At 47.6% G+C, this 24,378-nt stretch overlaps 1 protein-coding gene across 1 annotated transcript in view; it reads left to right on the forward strand.

Moving 5' to 3' along the window:
* The window catches only part of ABCD1 (ATP binding cassette subfamily D member 1), a 209,234-nt gene that overhangs the window by 161,272 nt on the left and 23,584 nt on the right, over positions 1–24,378 (forward strand). Inside the window, exon 9 of the mRNA XM_078664579.1 lies at positions 14,948–15,073. Coding sequence (XP_078520705.1) covers positions 14,948–15,073 — 126 coding nt within the window. The remainder of the gene's footprint in view (positions 1–14,947; positions 15,074–24,378) is intronic.

Below are 24,378 nucleotides of genomic sequence, written 5' to 3' on the forward strand. Positions count from 1 at the left end.
AGGCTGCAGCAGTTTCACTACCTTTGGTCAGATATAACCTCAGACCAATGGGTGCTAGCCATCATTGGCGATGGATACTGCCCTGCACTCCCCTCCCACCCACCAAAATTCCTCCTCGCAGACAAATCCGCAACACCTTTACTTGGAAGATGTTAAAGCTGTTCTGAAAGGGGGTGTCTTTGAGTCTGTGCCACACAGGCATAGAGGCCAGGGGTGTACTCCCTGTACGTTCTGATACCCAAGAAAGATGGGACAATAAGACCCCTGCTGGGTCCAAGACCGCTCCAACTTTACGTTCTGTCAGAACACTTTCACATGGTGACACTGCAGGATATTCTACCACAGCTACAAGAAGTCGGCTCCATGACGGCGCTCGATCTGAAGGACGCATGCTTTCAGATACCGATTCACCCGGCACACCAGGTTTGTGGTAAGTGGTCATCATTACCCGTTCAGAGTTTTGCCATTTGGGGTAGCAGCCCCTGAGAGGGTTTCTCAAATGTCTAGCAGTGGTGGCAGCAAATTAGGAAGATACGTTCAAATCTTTATTTTGGCTGTAAGCCATAAAAGAGCAAAAAAACATAGTATAAAACGTTAAATTCAAACACCCATATAGCAGTAAAAGCAATAAAACTTGCTTAGATCAAGCATGCGTCGTTAAATATTTGATCAAATTGATGCAGGCAAAATATTTCATAACATTATTCACAAGAGTCGCAAAGGTGCTGGGGCATAAGGGAAAAAAAGTTTCTAACGGCACCCTATGCTTTAATATTGTACAAATACAGTCATGAACTACGTCTCAAAGTGCTAGTTCATAAGTGGGAGCAGAGACACTGGGCGCACCCTGTGCTGTTGCGATATCGGATTCCGCATCAAGATTGGACATCCTGCGCTTAGTCCTCTCCATCGTCAGAAGGTAACGGGAGACCGCAAAAGCAATGCTTTGACTCGTGTTGTCTTGAAACAGGAAGAGCCTCAGCGTGTTTTTTATCCCCTAAATTTTGGCATATTGGGAGTATCCATTTTTTCTTCCCCTTCACGTAGGCTAGGCAGAAGAACAGTGCAAGCTCCACAGTTTCCTTACTGGCACCACAGGAGGGGCCATGCCCACCATCCTGCTCATGAGGCTGGTCCCAGCCTGAGGTGAAAGAGAGCAGGGGAAAGGTGCCATACCAAAACTGGAGGTAGTTTTCTAGCTCCTGCAGAAACAATCTTGTACAGGAACTGCTCCTGTTTCCATTTGGTTCATTGTGCGCCGACCATAATTAGCTTTGATGGTATTCATTACTAATAGACCCCGCTGTCATTAGGTCTTCTCACAAAAATCCCAGTTCGAGGTATATGAGCTGTAGATCATATCATATGCTGTGCATGGATCGCCATCTAGTGTTGGGTCTTGATGTCTGCACTTTCTAGTCACGAGGTAGGTGGCTCCTCCTTTTGGTGATAGTGTGCATGGACATCGACTCCTTTGTTAGATTGTTTTTTTCCGCCATCGGGTTCAGATTTGAATTGTTGCGCTCCGGTTCTGCACTGTTTTTTCGGGGCCCCTTCGATGCGCAATCCACTACCCTCAATGGTATTGTTTATCGATCTAGTTTCCCATTCTCTGCGTATCGTTTACATTCGAAAACCTTCAATCAGAACATTCGAGGAATGCCCTTGGGCCTACCCGCACCGGGATCGGTAGCAGTCGATGGAACGGACTACATTCAAGTTCTGTCCTGGGTGTTGCGCTAAGTTTCCGCACACCGACTTGCACAAGTATGCAACCTTTGCCTATCACCGAAAACACGGCGAGAAGGACTGCGACGTGTGTTGGTCATTTCGATTGAAGAAAGCGCTCAGTGACAGTCTGGCTCGACATGACGAAATGTACCAGCAAAATGGCTCCGCGCCAGATCTCCTCGGAGGCTAGTCCGAACACGAAGAATCACAAGCGCAGGAAGCCGAAATGGAAGAGGAACACATCTCAGTGTCTGAAGCCGACCTAGATGCCGAAGACCTCACACCGGGACAACGGATCGTGAGTAAAGAGACTTCCTTCCCCTACCATCTCCTCCATAAAAAGGCTCCTGTCCCTCCTTTGCCTTCAGGCCAAGGTTGGTACAGAGTAAAGATTTTGAGCGCTCCGCCTTCGAGCTTGGAGCCGAAACATAAACAGCCTACCGGCTCTGGGTCTACTTGCCCCTATGCCGGTGCTGACCAGAAACCTTCTGTTCGAGGCATGTGGGCTGCTGAATTTATATCTGTGCATAGATCGCCGCCTAGTGTTGGGTCTGGATGATTGCACATTGTTGTCCTGGAAGAGTCTTCGAAGTATCACGAGATAGGTGGCTCCTCCCCCGGACTACAGTGCGCATGGGCATCCTCTCCATCCTCAGGTTGTTTTTTTCCGCCATTGGGTTCGGATGTACTTTCTTAACTCACGTTCGGAATATATGTAAAAACTTTTTCAAAAGGCCTTCGCGGCGTCGGTATTGTCTTTAGTTCGGTGCCTCTTACTTGTTCCAGCTCTACGAGCAGGACGTCGACGGCCGCTTGCCTTTTCGACACCAAAGGCCCCATCCACGATCGACGATGGAACGAAGTCCATTCAAACGATGTCCCGTTTGCAACTCCAAATACCCTCACATCGATGTGCACCCGGTGTGCAATAAATGTCTATCACCGGACCACGACGAGGCCAGCTGCATGGCCTGTTCTCTATTCAGATCGAAGAAAGCTCTTCGCCTTCGGCGCGCCGCAAGACAGTCGGCACGGGAGTCAGCGCCCGAACTGGAGGACATCTTCCAGGCTGACGACGAAGAGGGTGTACAAGAAGAGGATCCTGATTAACAGTCTGATCCCGCGTCGGAGCAGAACTCGAACTATGATGAGGACGAAGAGGAAATCTACGTCCATGGTGAAGACATCGTCGAGGTAGGAGACGACGCACAAGCCATCGGAGCCGTCTGCGACGACTCAAGCGATGAGCAAGGCCCAACCGCAGTAGCAGGGCCCAATAAAGACTCTGTACCTTCCAAGGCTCAGGTCGAGGCATCGCCGGAAGGCCTTGGCCAAGATCTTCATCCACGTTCTACAGCCCCGCTACCAGGCCCGGCTAAGAACATCTCAAAAGAGCCATCGGTCACTCGACCACAATCAGTGGGAAAATCGAAAACGACACCTACAGACACTAAATCGAAACCGAAACTGTTAAAAACAGTCATCGGCTCGACGACTTCGGAACCGATAAAGTCAAAAAGTGTCATCGACCCCTCGGGGTCGCAAGGAGGTGTCGACCCGAAGAACGGAGCGACTAAGCCCGTCTCTGCAGTCAAGCACGTCACGCTCACGCTGTCGACGGCCGGGTCCAAAGATGGCGACGCTACCAAAGGACTCAAGACTCCAAAGACCCTCGATCCGACGCTTCGGAAGCCAATAATGGTCAAAGCCTTCGAGTCAAAAACAAAACTCGACCCCAAAGGCCATATCGCATCGAAGTAAAGGAGCGTACCTGCTGCGCACCAACAGCTCGAGTCGACGCCTAGCCATAAGCAACATGCTGAACACTCGAAGTCGGTCGGGTCCAAAACAACGCCTCCCTCAAAGAAGGTCAGTCCGTCTTCAATGCTTACGGCGCCTATAAAGTACGGACTGCCCCCAACCGCACGACCTAAGGAGGTGCAGCACCAAGAGGGCACCGACACATCCACGTCATTGTCGGTAGCCTCAAAGAATCGGCCCATGGAGGAGGAAGTTCTGTTCCAGCCTCCATCCTATGACAATCAGTCGAAACTATTTATCGACTCCGATTCAGGAAGACTCACAATTTATAAACGGAAAATCATTCCAGAATATCCTATGGAGTCATACAAAATACCACTCAAAAAGAAGAGGGACTCTGCCACCTCACCTGCTCTTTTTGAACATATACAGTCCTTTGGACAAGACTGTGCCTATTCTCCCACACATGCCACTGAGGATGTAGAGGAAGGGTACAATGAAGAACAATGTAATTATCCTATTGACACGGATCAACAGGAGTCCCAAACATGGACTGATCCTGCTGACCCTGATGAGACACACACCATGCCTGACGCTCAGTCCTATGCGGTCAAGACATCACCTACTGAGGATACTGCTGCGTTTAACGCATTAATTGAGAGGGCAGCCCTTAACTATGATGTGGATATGCACGCTGACCCAGTAGAGGAAGACTTTCTGTTTGATACCTTCTCAACTTCAGAAAGATCAGTGAAGACGTTGCCTATGCTTAAAGGTGTGCTCAAACACGCTAGTGACATCTTTAAAGAACCAACGAGGGCAAGGGTTGTGAACCCCAGAATTGAAAAGAAATACCGGCCTGCGCCTGTAGACCCTATGTATATCAAGGGCCAACTCCCATTGGACTCCCTGGTGGTGGCTAATGCTCGTAAGAGAGCTAACTCTCAGACAAGTGGTGGTGATCCTCCTCCGGACAAAGAATCCAAGATCTTGGAAGCTTCTGGCAAACGTGTGGCAGCACAAGCGGCTAATATTTAGAGAAGCTCAAATACACAGGCCCTATTGGCCAGATATGATAGGGCTCATTACGACACGTTAGAGCAGCTACTGCAACACCTGCCTGATGCTTATAAGGGGGGAGCAGAAATGCTGATACAGGAGGGGAAGCTAATCTCAAACGCATCCATTAAATGTGCGTTAGATGCAGCTGACACAGCAGCTAGGGCCATCAACACTAGTGTGATGCTCAGAAGGCATGCCTGGCTACGCATATCTGGTTTCAAGTCAGAAATCCAAACAACTCTGCTTAATCAGCCAGTTAACTCTGACTTTCTATTTGGTCCTGATGTGGACACGACCCTAGAAAAAATTAAAAAGGACACGGAAACTGCCAAGTCCATGGGAGCTCTACAGTCACAACAGTTCAGGGGCGGTTCCTTTCGCCGCTCCGGTAACAGGGGAGCTTCTAGGGAACAAGCATCGCAGCAAGCCCAATACAATAAAGGCAGCACACAAACCACCTATAACAAGAACAATAGGGGTGGATACCGTGGGAACAGCACCAAAGGCAGAGAACGGGGAAATAATAATGCCAGATCCTCCGCCACCAATAAACAGTGACATCTTGTCACTGCCCCCGGACCATATAACACCAGTCGGGGGGGGACTTCAGCAGTTCCTGCCAGTCTGGGAAGGCATTACCACAGACAGGTGGGTGAGACAGCTTATACGATACGGATATTGTCTAGAACTAACCTCCACTCCACCCAACATACCCCCAAGGCACCGTCCTATGTCCGCAGAGCACATGCACTTATTGCAGCAAGAAGTCATCTCCATGCTGCAAAAAGGGGCCATCGAACTCGTGCCTTTAGAACAACAGGGTTCAGGGGTGTACTCTCTGTACTTCTTAATCTGAAAAAAGGACTGGTCTCTCAGGCCCATTCTAGACCTCAGACCCCTGAACCAATACATCCTGTCAGAACATTTTCACATGCTCACTTTACAGCAGGTTCTACCATTGCTCAGTCAGGGGGATTTCCTGGCAACCCTAGATCTGAAGGATGCATATTTCCACATTCCCATTCTTCCCATTCACCCCATTCACAGGAAATCTCAGGTTCACCATAAACAACCAGCATTACCAGTTCAAGGTCCTGCCTTTCGGGGTCACTACAGCCCCCAGAGTGTTTACAAAGTGCTTGGCGACAGTAGCTGCGCACCTTCGAAGACAACACATCCATGTCTATCCTTATCTGGACGACTGGCTTATCCAAGCAAAGTCGGCCCAGCAATGTGCCAGCCACATATCCCGCACAATTCACCTCTTGCACAGTCTAAGATTTTCACTAAATTACCAAAAATCTCATCTTCAACCCGCACATCAACAACAGTTGCACCTAAGCTGGATACCTTAGCTGTTAAGGTCAGCTAAAATCTTCTTTCAGTACTTGGGCGCAGAAATAAACACTCTAACAGCAACAGCACAGCCAAACTCAGCAAGAGTCAACAGCATGCAAGTGCTGATTCAAAAATTCAGTCCCCAACACTCACTCCCAGCGCAAGTGTTTATGCAGCTGATAGGCATGATGGCCTCCTGCATCTTTATAGTCCAACACGCGAGGCTACACATGCGTCCGCTTCAGGAATGCTTGGCGCGACAGTGGAACCAGGCTCAGGGACAACTAAAAGACCTAGTGTTGGTGACCAGTCATGCATACAACTCTCTGCATTGGTGGAACACACAAAACCTTTGCAGGGGACTACCGTTCCAAGAGCCTGTGCCACAGATAGTGCTGACAGCGGACGCATCTCTCCAAGGCTGGGGAGCGCATGTCCTCCATTACACAGTGCAGGGCCTATAGACGACGCAGTAGCAGAAGATGCACATCAACCTACTGGAACTGATGGCAATCTTCATGGCAATGAAGGCGTTCAAATGGCATTTGTGCAACAAAGTCGTGCAGATCCACATGGACAACATGACTGCAATGTATTACATCCAAAAGCAAGGAGGGACACACTCTCCACAATTGTCACACCTAGCACAGAGCATGTGGAAGTGGGCCATTCAAAGGAACATGTTCCTCATGGCGGAACACCTCCCAGGCAAGGACAACCTGATGACGGACCTGCTCAGCAGGCACAGCCCATCAAATGCACGAGTGGGAGCTCCATCCCTCAGAGCTACACCTGTATTTCCAGCAGTGGGGTCATCCAGAGATAGACCTATTCGCCACACAAGAAAACGCAAAATGCCAAACCTTCGCCGCCAGGTTCCCACACCCGCAGTCTCAGGGCAATGCGATATGGATGAACTGGTCAAACAGATTCGCGTACGCTTTTTCTCCACCGCTCATACCGCTGGTAGCGCGCAAACTGTGCCAGCTCTCCATGACGCTCATCCTAGTTGCTCCGACATGGGCAAGGCAAGCATGGTACACCACGTTCCTAGAACTTTCAGTGGTGCTCCACCAGCGTCTGCGACTCACACCCAGTCTCCTCACTCAGAGCCATAGAGACATTCAGCACCCAAATCCGCAACAGTTGAGCCTTGCAATATGGCTCCTGAGGTCATAGTTTGGCTACCTAAACCTGCCCCCTGACTGTATGGACATCATCAAGGAGGTTAGGCGGCCTACAACCAGGGCATGCTATGCGGCAAAATGGAAGCGTTTTGTCATTTATTGTTCTAATAATGCCATAAATCCGCTAGATGCATCAACGCAAAACATCATAGGTTATTTATTGCACCTATACAGATGCAATCTGGCCTATAGTTCCATCAGGATACATTTAGCTGCAATGGCAGCTTATCTTCAAAACAAACAGCACCTTTCCCTTTTCAAAGTGCCTGCTATTAAAGATTGTATGGAAGGACTCAAGAGGGTAATTCCTCCAAGACACCCCCCTTCCCCTGTCTGGAATGTAAACATAGTTCTCACCAGACTAATGGGTCCACCCTTTGAACCTCTTCACTCTTGTGAAATACAGTTTGTGACATGGAAAGTGGCCTATCTAGTAGCGATCACATCGCTAAGAAGGGTTAGTGAGCTGCAAGCCCTCACTATTCAGGAGCCTTTCATTCAGATTCATGCTAATAGGGTAGTGCTGGGTACCAACCCTAAATGTATTCCTAAGGTGGTGTCACAGTTCCACATTAACCAAACAATTGAACTGCCAGTATTCTTCCCAAATCCTGATTCAGTGGCAGACAGAGCACTGCACACACTTGATGTTAAAAGAGCTCTACTGTATTACATAGACAGGACTAAAGATTTCAGGAAAATTAAGCAACTGTTTGTTGCCTTCTCTCCACAGCACAAAGGCAACCCAATTTCGAAATCAGGTATAGCCAGATGGATTGTTAAGTGCATACAGATCTGTTATCAAAAGGCTAAACTCACATTAACAGTTCCCCCAAGAGCGCATTCCACACGCAAGTTAGGGGCATCCATGGCCTTCCTAGGTAACATTCCTCTAGAGCATATATGTAGAGCAGCCACATGGACCACCATACACACATTCACCAAACACTACTGCATGGATGTACACTCCAAACAGCAAGCTGCTGTAGGTCAGGCTGTTCTCAAAACTCTTTTTCAGACTGCTGCAGCTGGCACGGGCAACCGCCGCTAAGGAGGATACTGCTATTTATTCTATGCACAGATATAAATTCAGCAGCCCACATGCCTCGAACGGAATATGCTACTTACCAGTATGCATCTGTTCTTGGCATGTAGGGCTGCTGACACTTATATCGCCCACCCACCTCCCCGGTGCCTGTCGCAGCTGTAGCACTCACAGTAAGTAATGACCATGCCTGAGAATTATTCTATCATACTCCATCTCTGCCACAATGGCGAAAAACAATCTGAGGATGCCAATGCGCACTGTAGTCCAGGGGAGGAGCCACCTATCTCGTGATACTTCGAAGACTCTTCCAGGACAACAATGTGCAATCATCCGGACCCAACACTAGGCGGCGATCTATGCTATAGATATGAATGTCAGCAGCCCTACATGCCAAGAACAGATGCATACTGGTAAGTAGCATATTCCTTGTCGAAATCCAAACACATTCTGGTTTCCATGCCTCCACCCGCTTGATGCTTGTATACAAAACATTATATGTTGTTTGCTACATCTACAACGTTTCAATTTAGCATACACGTCTATACGTTTACATCTGGCTGCATACCTTCAGAATAGACATCTATCTCTTTTTAGAGTTAGTGCCCTGATTCAAGAGAGTAAATTAATAACTAATACCTCTATCAGGTGTGCTCTAGATCAGGCAGACAGCAGCTCGGGCAGTAAACACCAGTGTACTGCTCCATAGACATGCTTGGTTAAGAATTTCAGGATTCATGCCTGAGGTACAAGCCTCTATTCTTAACCAACCCTTTGACAAAGAACACCTCTTTGATCCAGCTGTCGATACATCACTGGAAAAGATGAAAAATTATACTGACGTTGCCAAGTCCATGAGGGCCTTACAACCACATTCCAACAGAGGGTCCTTTTGTCGCTCATTTTACAGGGGCGGCTCCAAAAAAGTGTCTCTATATGACAATCCCTCCTCCTCTTACTAGGGTTACAATTAGTCGCCTTCTTCAAGAGGTTATTTTAAAGGTGGTTATAGAGGAAACAACGGCAAGGGAAGAGGCAGAGGTAACAACACGCACTTCCCCTGCAAACACCAAACAGTGGCTTCCTATCCATACTCCCTGACCATTCCACTCCTGTCGGGGGATGTCTTTCTCAATTTCTACCCATTTGGAATACGATTTCATCAGACAAATGGGTTCTACATATTATCCAATCTGGTTATTTCCTGGAGCTTACAAGCCCTCCACCGAACATTCCTCCAAGGTTTCACCACATGTCACAAGAACTTCTCCCCCTTCTAAAGAAAGAGGTTCTCTCTTTGTTACAGAATGGTGCAATAGAACCAGTCCCTTCACCATACCAGGGAGCAGAGGTGTACTCTCCCCCCCCGCACCCCCCTACTTTCTAATTCCCAAAAAGGATGGCTCCCTTAGGCCTATATTAGACCTCCGAGAGCGAATCTATACATTCAGTCTGAGCATTTTCTTATGGTAACACTCCAAGTGCTTCCCCCTTCTTCAGCAAGGCGACTTTCTCTCAACTCTGGATTTATAGGACGCATACTTTCATATTCCAATACACCCTGCGTACCGCAAATACCTCAGGTTTGTGGTAGCAGGTCAGCACTATCAATTCAAAGTCCTCCCATTCGGAGTAACAACCACACCCACAAAGTGCTTGGCAGTAGTCACTGCCCATTTAAGAATACAAGATATTCATGTCTTCCCATACTTAGATGACTGGCTCATAAAGGCCAGCTCGCACAACAGCTGTCTACGCCCCACACACAAAAACTGTTCAATTGCTCCACGAGCTAGGATTCACAGTAAATCTGTCCAAATCCCATCTCCAACTAGCCACGTCTCAAGCATATCTAGGAGCTACTATAAACACACAAAAAGCTCTAGCATACCCAACTCCAGCCAGAGTCCGGAATATACAAACCCTGATGTCTCCGTTTCAGCCTCAACACTCCTTACCAGCTCGAGTGTTCATGCAGGTACTGGGAATGATGGCGTCTTTCATTGTTATAGTCCCCTACGCAAGACTTCAGATGCGTCCCCTACAGGAATGCTTAGCACGTCCGTGGAACCAAGCTCACGGTCAGTTATCAGATCTAGTGTTGCTAGACTGCCGCACCCATCGCTCTGAGTGGTGGAACACTCAAATTTGTTTTAAAAGGCGGCCCTTCAGCGACCCAGTTCCACAGATAGTACTGACGGCAGACGCATAATTGACGGGTTGGCGAGCGCATCTCCAAACCCACACAATTCAGGGTACTTGGAGCCTGCAGCAGAAATCGCTTCATATAAATCATCTAGAGCTGATAGCGATTTTTCTGGCACTGAAAGCATTTCAGGTTCAGCTAGTATGCAAGGCTGTCCTAATTCATACAGACAACATGACAGCCATGTACTACACACAAAAACAGGGAGGTACACACTCTCTCCAGCTATCACAGTTAGCACAGACCATCTGGAAATGGGTCATACATCACAAAATAGATCACCTAGCAGAACACCTTCCAGGAATAAAAGAGAAAAGTTTATTATGCTTGATTAATTAAAACATAATTGAAATTATCTTGTTCGTATATATTTTAAAATGCTATTAAAAAAGGCCACATTTTTAACATCAGTTACACGTTTAAAAAGGGAAGAGGGGAGCGTTTGACACAATTATTCAACCTTTTTCCAATGTACCCTCCAATATTTTTCCAAATAATCAGTGGTGTTGTAAAGAAGACCGTGGCCAGCATGGAAAGATTTCTTCAATGTATTTGCCTTAACACATATTGTCCATCGGCAACTTGCAACACTCCGCCAGGATAAACCCCTACAGTACAATTATGATGAGACGCACTGAGGCAGGCCCGCGTTTTTTTTTTTTTGCCACGAGTTACTGCTTTAAGTTGAAGACAACAAGAAGAGTTTTTAAGGCGTTGGCTCCGTTGTTAAATCTTCTGCCACTTATTTTTTTTAGTAAGTTAATCCATTTGACGAAGCTTCTGTTAAATGTTCCAAGGGCAGCATGCTGGAATTTTTCAGTCTCTTAGTTATTATGTTGAAAAACTTTGAGTCGACAATTTAGTTGCACTCTCTCTGGATTGAAACACAGCAGTGCTGCTTGTCTGCAGGTCCTAAATCCATACTGTCTAAACATAGGTTTTAATAGTTATTCTTATCCCCCTTAGGCTGTTGCGGGTGCAGATAACGTGTAATAGGTCCTCCACTCCGCAGCCACAAAGGCGACAAGACTGTTTGCCGCCTTTTCTCTCTCAAGGAGGAAGAAACTGATTAATTGCACCAATCCCAAAGTGGAGTTTTAAGAATTTTTCCTTGGTGGTTGTTTTTATTCCGTTTTTCAAGTATGATTGCGGTTTTAAGGCTTTATACGTGTTAACTACTACTCCGCTATGAGATCGTTTGGAAAGCGTATTTTTATTCTCTATGACTGACAGTTGACGAGATAACTTTGTTACAGCTTTTTTCTAGGAGTAGACAATCAGATAGCAGATTTGCTCAGTCGTCCAATACAGGAAATACACCCTCAAGTTCTCCTCCCATTCTTCCAAATGTGGGGATTCCCACTCATAGACCTGTTCGCCACACATCTAGACGCAAAATGCCGAAACTCTGCATCCAAGTATCCACACCCATTGTCCAGAGGCAATGCATTATGGATGAATTGGTCAGGGATATTTGCTTACGCTTTTCCGCCTCTCCCACTCATTCCATTAGTGATTCGGAAACTCAAACAAGCGTCCCTGACACAAATCCTAGTTGCTCCCACATGAGCATGTCAACCGTGGTTAACAACCCAATTGGAACTCAGTAGTTCCAATTGGGTTGAGGTGGAGAAGTGTGGCTCAGGGGTTAGAGGCAGCAGACCCGGAAGCTGAGATCGGTCCTGGACCAGGGTTCAATTCCCAGCCTCGGCGGGTCTTGGGCTAAACATTCCACGGACTCGATAATTCTCGCCCCGGTGCCTCCTCGACTCACGGGTTCACACTCTGCGACTCTGGGCAATAGCTTGCTCAATCTCCACAACGGCCCCTCGCGGCGGGATGCCTGACTTTCACCTTGTGGATACCCTGCTATCTCACAGGGGAATACCAGGAAGGGTTCCCTAAGCAAGCGCCGGGAAACCCACTGCGGGTAGCTGTGCGCTATATAAGCTCAACTACATTTACATTTACATTTAGTTCCTTACCAAAAACTTTGTCTTACACCCAATCTCCTCACACAGAGCCTTTGAGACATAAGACATACAGACCCCAGTTAACTCAATCTGGCGTTCTGGCTCCTGAAGTCTTAGAGTTTGGCTATCTTAATCTGCCACCAGACTGCATGAATATTATCAAAGAGGCCAGACGTCCTACCTCAAGAGCAAGCTATGCAGCAAAGTGGAAGCGGTTTGTGATCTACTGTAATGATAATCACTTCAACCCGCTTGATGCTTCTGTACAACACATTATATGTTATTTGCTACATCTACAATGTTCCAATTTAGCGTATACGTCCATATGTTTACATCTGGCTGCAATCGCTGCACACCTTCAGACTAGACAACATCTATCTCTTTTTAAAGTACCTGTTATCAAAGCCTTTATGGGGGGACTCAAGTCATTCCCCCGAGACGTCCACCTGCTCCAGTGTGGAATCTCAACATTGTTCTCGCAAGACTAATGGGTCCACCCTTTGAGCCGTTGCACAAATGTGAACTGCAATTTCTCACATGGAAAGTTGCTTTCCTCGTTGCCATCAGGTCACTCAGAAGAGTGGGTGAGCGTCAGGCATTAACTATAAAAAAACCCTTTTTACAAATGCACCAAAATAAAGTGGTTCTTCGGACTAATCCACAATTCCTTCCCAAAGTCATTTCTGCTTTTCATATCAATCAATGTGTTGCGTTACCTGTGCTCTTCCCTCAACCAGATTCAGTGGCAGAACATGCCCTAAACACATTAGATGTGAAGAGAGCAATGCTTCATTACATAGAAAGGACTAAACTTTTCCGTAATACAATCAACTTTTTGTCGCTTTTGCTCCACCACACTAGGGCAAACCCAAATCAAAATCAGGAATTGCAAGGTGGATAGTCCAGTGCATTCAAATATGCTATGCAAAAGCAAAACTAACGTTAACAGTTCCCCCAAGAGCACACTGCACGTAAACTGGTGGCTTCTGTGGCATTCTTAGGAATTATACCCATAGATGACATATGCAAAGCTGCAACATGGTCTACACCTCACACATTCACAAGGCACTATTGTGTAGATGTGTTAGCAAGACAACGAGCTAGAGTGGGCCAGGCAGTTTTACCTACACTATTTCAGAGCACTGCAGCAGATACAGGTTCGCCACTACTTTGGTAGAGAACTACTACATAGTCTTTGCACAGCATGTGATCTACAGCTCATTTGCCTCAAACGGAAGATACTTACCCAGTATGCATCTGTTCTTGGCATATGGAACTGTAGAGTCTTATGCACCCACCCGCCTCCCCGGGTACCTACACCTGGTGCAGTAACATCTTACTTAGGTACATGAATGCATGGACATCTCCTTTTACTACTCTTACTAACTCCATTATCACCCTCTGCGGGAAAACATTGTAACAATGCCCATGCGCACTATCACCGAAAGGAGGAGTCCGATACCTCGTGACTGGAAAGACTTCTTCAAACAAAAACAAAGTGCAAACATCCTGACCCAACACTAGATGGCGAACTATGCACAGCATATGACTCTACAGCTCTATGTGCCAAGAACAGATGCATACTGCGAAGTAGCATTTTCCTTTTCTTGGGTTTTTTGGTTTATGCATGTGCTTGAAAATAGGAAGATAATATGGCCATTACATAGGCAATTGGAGTGATGAATTCCTCTAGAAGTAGAATGCATGGGATAGCTTGCACAGTTGAATATAGTCAATATTTATGAATGTATTGATGCTACCCATGATAGACAGCTAGTGTTACAAGTAAGTAGCTTCACCAAGGAATAGTATGATCAGAAAGAAAAACACCATGGATTTTAGACCTTTGCTGGACCTGTCCTTTGTAGGACAACTCCTTCGACTGGAGGTGGTGGTGGTCACTCTGTCTACATCTCCATTGAAAACGGCCTCTGCTGTGCATTCTCAAAAGTGCCTATGAATCCACGCCACCCTCCTCGGAGAAGCGGTCGATCTGAGCTCCTTTCCCCCGGAGTACCAAAAGAAACTTCCAACTAGTTGCAGTCATTTTGGGCCCAGTTGTTTCATGCCGGAAGCGAGAGTCTTATACATGCAGCACTCGGCAAGTGCATTTGATGGCAGCAGAGCGGCTGGCCTTGCGTCCTATGCTCAAGGTTCTTTCCAGGAGCGGCCCAAGTGTGTGCTTTCAGTCCAGACACATTGGATTGTTTGCCTTAGAGGAATCTGTGTCCCTCGGCCTGGGGTCCTTTCCGCTTCTTCAAAAAGAACCTTAAAACCCTTCTCTTCCAAAGACACTGTTACCAATTATTCTCGGACACTGTTTCACGCCTCTCACTGGGGGACTAGTTTGGCCTTCGCTTCAGGGGTGGATATGGACCTTTGAACTCCTAATCCCTCCAACTATACTTTGCAATGTATCATTTGTAATGAATCTGTATTTTGTAAATATGTAACCATCACTCTGCCTTACTCTAGTAGTTATGTCTTGTCACGTCTACCATGTTGCCTGCAATGTCTGACCTGATGTACTTCGCTCTATTGTAAAGCGCTATGACACCTCTGGGTAAAGTACGCGCTATAATAAAAACGCATAGATAAATACATGTCTGCTCTGTCCGTTGAAGGGTGTTTTCCTGTTTTCCAGGCCCAAGTATGCTCTTCTGGACGAGTGCACCAGCGCCGTCAGCATCGACGTGGAGGGAAAGATCTTCGAGGCTGCCAAGGATGCGGGCATTGCCCTGCTGTCCATCACCCACCGCCCGTCCCTCTGGTGAGTCACCCAGACCTGTGCCAGCTGCTGACCGCTGCCACGAGGGCTGCGTCATGTTCCGCTTTCTATCATGCGTGGGCAGGTCAGTGCCAAGGCTTGTTTGCAGGCTCCGTCTCCTCTCTGCCCTTCAGGCACACCTGGGCCCTCTTCAGCCTCCTCCCGTGGCGATCACACCGCCCGTTGTGTCCGAAACTATCGAAAATGGGCAATTTGTCACCTACTGTGGGATCAGCGTTCACATCTGTCTCCAGCCAAGTTCTCAGATTTGCTTCACATTTGACAAGTTTTTAACACCGAGCATTGTAGTGAAAGTGTGTGATATACGGCTGCAAACACCGCAGACATGAAAGATTGCCAGTTAGGGTGTGTTTACACTTCCCGCTGTGCACTTGATTCAAGGGCTGACAAAGTGTGGGTTTAAGGGGTGGGTGTGGGGGTGGCAAGAGAGGCCGTCTGCCACCAGACACTCATTTCAACAATACATTACGTCCGAGGGCAGGGTCAGATTGGGATCACAATTTGGCCCGGGCACTGACGAAAAAAGTGGCCCACGTTCAAGGGGCGTGGCCTACAGTTAAGGGGCGTGACCCACATTCAAGGGGCGTGGCCCACATTCAAGGGGCATGCCCTTTCATGAAACACTATTTGGTTACTCTTTGAGGTCTGATTCGTAGAGAAATATTTAGTAAATTAAGCCTTTTAAAGCTTACAGAGCAAGTAATATTGGTAAAGACTAGGAGCACTGCAGGTCTGATAACTGAATACTTACATGCAGTCTTAACGCCCTGCACAAGGTCGTTAGATACTCTTTCCCAACCAGCTAATCATCACATAAATCAGAAATCTAGTACAAAGTCAAGGAGAAAGGGTAAGACTGGAATCTCTGGGAACAGAACATGTAATAACAAAAGTAAGAATTCACAAATGAGGAAAAGGCAGTCTGGGGTGTAAAGAATGCTGAAAAAATGTATCTGTACAATCTAGTCATAAATTTATTTCACAGCCAGCAAGTGATGTCTATATACAAAAAACACAGTTTTATTCACATCTGTTGCTGCCTTCAAGTCTGGGCCATGAGGAGACTGAGGATTACTCAATTAACCATGAAAATGATATAAAATCTGCAAAAAGGAATTCTAACCTGAACATGCTAGAAAACTTAATTCTTCTGCACAGAGAAAGAAGTGCCAAGTTTGCAAATTTTGCTTAGGCCTCGAACAAGGCCTAGCATAGAATGAGGCTAAACAGCTCTCTTTTGAGAAATCACATTACACAAAGTCTTAGACATGTCCTGAAATCAACACACAAGCATGTTGCCACATTCTGGCCTAGGACCTAAAATAGAGTGCAGTCAGACCTACACACTACAAACAAAAACTAACCAAAACTTACTAATTAATATTTTTGGCATATAGAGAAATATGCCCCTTGTCTGCATTTTGGATGAGGCCTTTGAAATAAAGTAACATTATTAACTGGCACACAAATGAATCAGTAAATTGTGCAAAGAAATGGTAAACAAAATGGTTCCTACCGGTTCCTTCTTGCTTCAGAGGAAGGGATCGGCTAGCAACACATTGCATTTCTGGGTGCTGGATGTGGCAAGTCAAGTAAACCTTTGAGGAAGACCTACTGCACTGAGTCTAGTGCAGTATTTTCTGGATTCGGTGGGATGACAATTGAGGCACACTCGATGTAGCTTTGAGTACTGCTTTACTCCGCCTACTTTGGTCAGCCCTGTGGAGAGTGGGATGCCAAGGGGATTAGATGGCCCCTCTTGAGTTAGAGCTTGGCAGTGTGGTGCATCTGGTTACAAGAGTAACCAAATAGAAAAGGCAGGGTGAACACTCTGTAGTTCTGTATGGGAGTGTCAGGACTAGGGTGACCAACTGGCATGGGTGCAAATTCAGGATGGGGAGTGTAAAAATTCAGGACAAAGGGTTAAAATTCAGAACAAACCTTCTGGACAAAAGGTACGTTTTACAGACCCATCAGAGGAGGTTGCGCATTATTATGTAAGTAAGTAAATAGACAACCATTTAAGCACTAGTCAAAATAAGTTTATATCAGGTTGAACCAATCGTGTACTTCACGGTTTTTCAGTATGCACGCAGCTTTGATCAACTGTGCAGGTCTTTTTGTGATATTTCATATGATAATAATCTATATAAATGGTTACAGCACTGGGTTGTCCAGTCTGATATTTTGTTTACAATTCATGGTTCTGAGCAGGCATGTTTGGTGAGAGAAATGGTCGGGAAGATCTGCTTGGATAGTCATTGTGAGATGTAAAGTGGCAAACATAAGATGCCGCTAATCCAGCTCCAAACATATTCAACCATTTGCAAACTTATCCATCATGTATTCTTCCATCCATCATTTCACTCATCTATCCCTCCATCCACCCTTTTACTCATCCACCCATTATCCACCCATTCATCCACTCTTCCACCCATCCATCCATCCATTCACTCATCCATCCATTTACCCATCCAGCCACCCTTTCACTTACTCATCCATCCACCCAGTCACTCACCCTTAGACACATTCACCCGTTCAGTCATCCACACATCCATCCTCACTTTTTCTCTCCATCCACCCTTTCACCCAATCCATATCTTCACTCATCCATCTAGCCATTTGCCCTCTCACCCATCCAGCCATCCTTTCACTTTCTTATCCATCCACCCAGTCACTCATCCTTCCACCTATTCACCCTTTCAGCCATCCATTCTCCCTTTCTCTCTCCATCGACCCTTTCACTTAGCCATCCATCCTTCCTTCCATTCACCCAACTATCCATCTACTCATCCACTCATGCATCCATCCATTGACCCTATCACTCATCCATCCTTTCAATCATCCATCCATCTTTTCTCTCATCCATCCTTTCACTCCTTCACTCATCTATCCAATCTTTTGCCCATGTACCCTCCCTTTCACTCACTCATCCATCCTTACGGCCACCCTTTCACACATCTGTTCATCCATTCACACTTTCACTGATCAATTAATCAATCCATCCATCATTTCACTCATCCATCCACCCATTCTCTCTCATCATCCATCCATTCACCCTTTCACTGATCCATCCAGCCATCCCTTCACTTACTCTCTCACCCACCTTTTCATAATAATTGTGAGCTGAGCCTTTGTACGCAGAGTTCCAGACAGAAGAGACTCATCAGGAACTCACCCCTCGCTGTAGTTCCTAAAGCAAAGGGAGGCGTTCAAGATGCCCCTGCACATAGTCAATCTGAAACCTTGGAAGTCATGAGTCATGCATGATGCACAGTGCCAGGCCCTGAGGTGTCTGTGACATGGTGTTGTTTCCAGGGCTTTAAGTGGGATGACAAAACTGAGGGGTCTCTCCAAAGGGGTGTTCAATGTAATTATGGGCGTAGCTTAAAACACCTAAGCTACAAATCTGTGCTTAGCATAGTGTGCCGCCCGACTGGTATTTTGCTGCTTCTGTCATTGCGTTCAGATATATAATACAGCAAGTAATGTTACACCTACAACAAGCCAGAACTATAGGTTTTGTCAATGGTTGTTAGTTGCATAAAATAGAAAAGCTGCAAACATGACTTCCTTGAATGTAATATTGAAAATGCATCAGTTCTAAAATGATGATACAGAGAAAGAACTATAACCCTTTTTTTTTAAACTTCTTGCGGGGGGGGGGCCTAAGGTGAAGATTGTGCGCTTTCAAAACATCACCTGGCCCCCACAGCCAGACCCATTCTTCCTCACCCACTGTGCCCTGAATGTGAGGGGCTGTGGGCGAGGTGTTAAGACTATCACTGTTTCCACGGCGTGGGCCCCAGGGGGGCCATTGTGAAAATGGCTCAAAAGGCCTGAGAAACACCTGGCCCCCAGGGAGGCCGATTCTTGCGAACAATCACCCCCTCCCCAGCCACCCTCAGCGTGATTGCTTTGCAGGGCAGGGGGTGCAGTAGAGGCCACAGCTGATAATCGCTGTATGGCCTGCACAGTGAAGCGCTTTCATTTCTGTCTCTGTCTCCGTGCTGTGGGCCGTTTTTTTTCTCCCATTTCCCAGTCGACAGAGAGCAGACAGCAGAGAGCACTCTCTGTGGACTGGGAAAGGGGAGAAAAAAAACGGCCCACAGAGGGCTCTGAAACAGCGGCCCTTCGGCCGATTCCCGAATGCCCGCAGTGCCAATCCGCCCCTGTCCGAGGGACCCGGGGCCACCTCTCTTCCCGTCCTCCGCGAAGAGCAGTCTGGGAGCTCACAGGGGATGATCGACATGTTGCGGCCCATCACATCTTGCCTGTGTGAACCTGTTTTCCTATCCTGACGTCCGTGATCTCGTGGCCGGACGAGGACGTGGCCTCGCAGCATCTGTCCACGGATGCCCCTTTCCTAGGGACGCCATCTTCCGTGCGGGATGCTGCGAGGCAGGCCTCTGTCCTGTGGCTTGACGGGCGTGCCAGGGGCTGCCACTGCCCAGGGAGAGGCCTTTTGGGGTCTACAGCAGGGACACCAGTTCTCCCAAAGATGGGATCTAACCTGCCCCCGGAGGTTCCCATTCCAGGTGACAAAAAACTTTTGAAAAAGATGTAAAATGCCATCTTTGGGCATGGTTGGATTGAAATTAAAAATCGACCCGGGCTGGCAAAAAAAGAAAAGTGGCCCATATTTGCAAGACACGCTTTGTGAAGTTTTATAGACAGAGGTGAGGTGAGGGGGCTCTGACAGAAGCATGTTTTCTTAGTTCACTTAGATTTTTTAAAATTAGTCACACTGGTGAAACACACCTGAAAACAAGTGAGGCCACTTCAGCTCAGGCCCCTGCCCCGCTCAGTATGCATACATTAATGGGCCGTCCCAGCGAGAGAAAGGGAGTGACACCTCCGCCCGATGATAAAAGGGAGGTAATGGGCACCCATCTGCCTCCAGAAAGGCCACTCAGTGCCCCACTGTGCCGCTGGCAGCATCCGAACAAACCAGACACTGCCCAGTCGGCCTGGAATTGTGGCCCAACCCCAAACACCAGAGACTCAACTTATGGGGCTCGGTCGCAAAAAGTGTAGACAGTCCATACAAAGTTTAAATCCGGTTGCTTTTAGGGACGGGACATATTCCCTTACACACTGGGAAAAAAGGTTTGAGAAAAAGTGGTCAACTGACAAGAAACCAGTAGAAGCAAGTACTGGATCAGAGAACCAAGGCGCAGAAAGGACGGGCCTGGGGTCAGTACTGCTGGATGGCGCCGGTGTATGCTTCGTTCCAGTGGTCCCTCCCAGGGCGGAGCAGAGTCGATGGAGAGCTGCACAACGCCACCTATTGACAAAAAAAGCGGCACACAGCTGGAAGTGGAAAACCGGCCCCTCTGCCATTGCCCAAGTGCCCGCCTTACTAATCCGACCCTGTCTTTGGGCGCGTCTCCTGTCGACGGAGACGCCCCTGATCCTACCACGGCGTCCTCTTGGGAGGCGGCTCTAGCCGACAGCAGTGCCTGCACTGACCGCTGTCAGTCTGTCCCTGGCTTCCAACTTCTGCTCAGCGGCGCGACGTACGTCAGCGCTACCTGAAACTTGTTCACATCTCTCTGCCCGGCTTCCTGCTCAACTAAATCACCTTCGATGGAGCACATTTAATGTTTGTTCTGGGAGAGGTTTTCTAAACCCCTTGACAGTCAGGCTTCTCACATTACTGAACCTGTCGACTTAGAGTGCCTGACACCTTTCAGCATCCGTCCATCTTTTTGTGTTGCTGTTGCAAACTATCACCAGAGGGTGTCACTGTGGATCTGCACTAGAAACCCAATGTATTTATTTATTTATTATAGAGTTTTATATAGCGCGAACTTGACCCGAATCGGGTATCAGAGCGCTTTACACAGCACCAGTTGCGTTACATGGGGACACATTTAGGCACGGGGAGATTAAGTGATTTGCCAAGAATCACAGGATGTTCAGCGTCGTTGCCGAAACTCGAACCCGGTTCCCCAGATTTGATGTCGACCGCCCCAGCCGTCGACATCACCTAGCGTGAAGCCCTGTGCCGCAAACAGCAGAGCAGGAAGTGCTCTCTGAAACTCAGCAGTCTGAGAAGTGTGCCACAAAGCATTTCTAAAGTTAGAATATATTAGAAATGTACAGTTTGCTGGCACTTCCTCGTTCTGCAGTCTGGCACGGGCCAGCGCATCCCCGTCTGGCACCAACCAGCATGGGAACGTCTGATGGATACTTCTAACTGCAGATTCCTCACCTTTAGAATCTCCTCCAGAACCAGACTGGATCTGGAAGGTTCTTCAGCAAAGCCTGTGCATGCAATAGGTGGCGTTGTGCAGCTCTCCATCGACTCTGCTCCGCCCTGGGAGTGACCACTGGAACGAACCATACACATGCGCCATCCAGCAGTACTGACCCCAGGCCCGTCCTTTCTGCGCCTTGGTACTCTGATCCAGTACTTGCTTCTACAGTTTTCTTGTCAGTTGACCAGTTTTTCTCAAACCTTTTTTCCCAGTGTGTAAGGGAATATGTCCCGTCCCTAAAAGCAACCGGATTTAAACCTTGTATGGACTGTCTACACTTTTTGCGACCGAGCCTCATAAGTTGAGTCTCTGGTATTTGGGGTTGGGCCACAATTCCAGGTTGTGTGGGGCATGTGCCCTGATGCACTCGAAGGAGATCTGAGACTTCGAAGCCAAGCTGTGCATTGCCAAGCACAGACAGAAGTCACGTAAAGACCTCTCCCATAGTCCTCCAAGACTTCAGCTAAGTCCAAAAAGCAGCACAAGAAGTCCATGTGGGCCTCATCGGAGTCTCCCCACTCTGTCTGACAAGTCACAAGGAGGTCAAGGCACCCCACTGTCACACTTTTGGTACCCTACTGCTGAGCATGTTCTGCAGCGGATTCCAATGCACCACATGTTTACGGGTCTGTCCGCGACACTGCAACAAATTGAGGTGTTTAAGGAGGCATGCTCTGCATTTTCGACACCTTACTAGTTCTCACTTTCATGCCTTCGGGCCCCAGGTATCTGGGGGCCTCCATTCAGTTTACCACCTGCGGGTTCCTACCTTGGTGCCAGCTCTGCCTCATGAAACCACTTTGTGTTCAGCTCTGGTTCTGGAGTTAATTCCACATCTGGTAATGCAATTTGAACCCGTTCCTTCCACGTCTCTGCCAGAGAAAGACGTCCCACCCATAGTTTTGTCCTACTCTGAGCCAACTCTGTCTCCACCATCGACAAAAGCTGTGTGCGAGTTCAGTTCATACACACCGGCCCCGTTCATTTGTATATGGACCTAGAACACGCCAGTGTGCAGGGTGCTTCACTACACACGGAGCTGGTGCCCCGCCCCGGTCCTTTGCCATGATTAGAATGGCAGCCGAAGGCCTAGACTTTCAACTGCCTTCCATAGAAGTAAAGACTAACGTCCTCATCGGATCCTCTGCTGCCGTTTAATGAGGCCCTAACGGACACGCCCAAGACCACTGGATCCAAACACTGCTCTTGCCCGCTCGTGACCAGACAAGTCATGTGTTGCCGTAGGCCAGATCCTGGTGACTCTGCCTTTGTCATTCAGTATCCTAATCTGGAGACCTTGGTGGTAGTAATTTACAACGACCCCTCAACATAACAAAACTCTGTTCGCGTGGGGTCTCAATCAGGAAGGCCTCCACTTCATCTTGGATCCTTCAGGACTTCTGCATTGTTATGACCCCCTCCTCCTGCGCGTAGGCTTTGTATTGAAAACAAGTTTATATGATTGTATAATGTTTTGTCTTGTTTAAAAAGCTCTGTTTGGGATGAATGATATTGATAATTAATTTTTGATTTAGTGTTTTGTTATATGTATATCCCGAATGGTATAGTACAGTATTGTAAATAGATCAATGTACAGTGGGCTTATTTTTTGCATTCATGAGCTTTGAAAAAATAGTCTTTAAAAGAAAATATAAAAATGTACGGTATAAATAAAAATACTTGGTCAAACCAAAGAAGTTGTGGTTTGACCATTTGAAATAAGATTCAGTATAAATAAGGGGCGAGTAGGCATTTTTGTTTTGTTTCTCTTGTTACAATAAGGTCCAGCCTACCCCATGCCCCTAAGGGCCTAACTCCTTAGTTTAACAAATCCTTTTGCATGGAGGCCTGGTTTGGCCTGGCCTGCTCTTGCAATGGAGGTTTTATATGACCTTCCATGGGGACCTGGTGTGGCCTTGCCTGCTAGTGCATGGGGGCCCTGGCCTCGCTTGCCCTTGCCTGCTCGTGCATGGGGGCCTGGCCTGGCCTGCCCTTGCCTGCTCTTGCGTGGGTAACTGCAATAATTGATGAACGGAATGCTGAATGATTCAAACATTCTCCCCCAGTCAACAGATCTGGGTTAAATCCATTGTTCTTTTGCTCATCATGCCACCCCAGTTTGGACCCAGCCATATGCAAATCATTCTTGACCATGTGCCTCATGGGAACAGTCCAGACCGAACTGCAAAGCCAGGTCCTCCCTGGACCGGAAACCAGCATCCCGGGACCGGTTTCGGAGTATGTCACAGGGTCAAGACTGATTTACTTATGGCTGGGTTCAATCTGGAATGGCATGGTGAGCAATTAGGCCCAGATCTCTGTACTGGGGTGAATGTATGACATTGTTCTGCATTCTGTCCATCAATTGTTTTTTTTTGCATTTTTCACCCCGAGTGGTACGGGTATGCCCAGACGTGGGTCCCGTGCTCTCCATGCCACTGGAGTCGAGCTATCCTGGCTGATGAGAGGTGAAACCCCAAAACTGGTTCTAGGATGCTTGTTTCCAGTCCAGGGAGGACCTGGCCTGGCAGTTTGGGCTGGACTGTTCCCATTGGGCGCAGGGTCAAGACTGATTTGCATGTGGCTGGGTTCAAACTGTAATGGCATGGTGAGCAAAAAACGATGGATTTATGTCCAGATCTCTGTACTGGGGTGAATGTATAACATTGTTCTGCATTCTGTCTATAACTGTTCTTTTTGCTCTTGCATGGGGGCCTGGTCTGGCCTTGCCTGCTCTTGCATGGGGGCCTGGTGTGGCCTGGTATTCCTCCTGCACAGACGCCTGGTCTCTCCTTGCCCTGCTCTTTCTTTAAGGGAGGTCGTGGCCTGCAGCTGCCTGAGGGTGGCGGTCCTCCTCTACAATACACCCTTGTTCCAGTGTCTCTGCAGAGATGCCGGGCTCTCGGGCACAGCAGAGTGTCTGTGGAGGCCGGTCATGAGCAGTCAGTGTGCCTTTTGTTTCCTTTTTCCTCACCCTTCTCTCTGTGATGCACTTTCCCAGGCTTTCCCCCCTCTTCTGCCTCC

Source organism: Lissotriton helveticus, chromosome 10 (genome assembly GCF_964261635.1).
Source record: "Lissotriton helveticus chromosome 10, aLisHel1.1, whole genome shotgun sequence".
Classification (NCBI taxonomy): domain Eukaryota; kingdom Metazoa; phylum Chordata; class Amphibia; order Caudata; family Salamandridae; genus Lissotriton; species Lissotriton helveticus.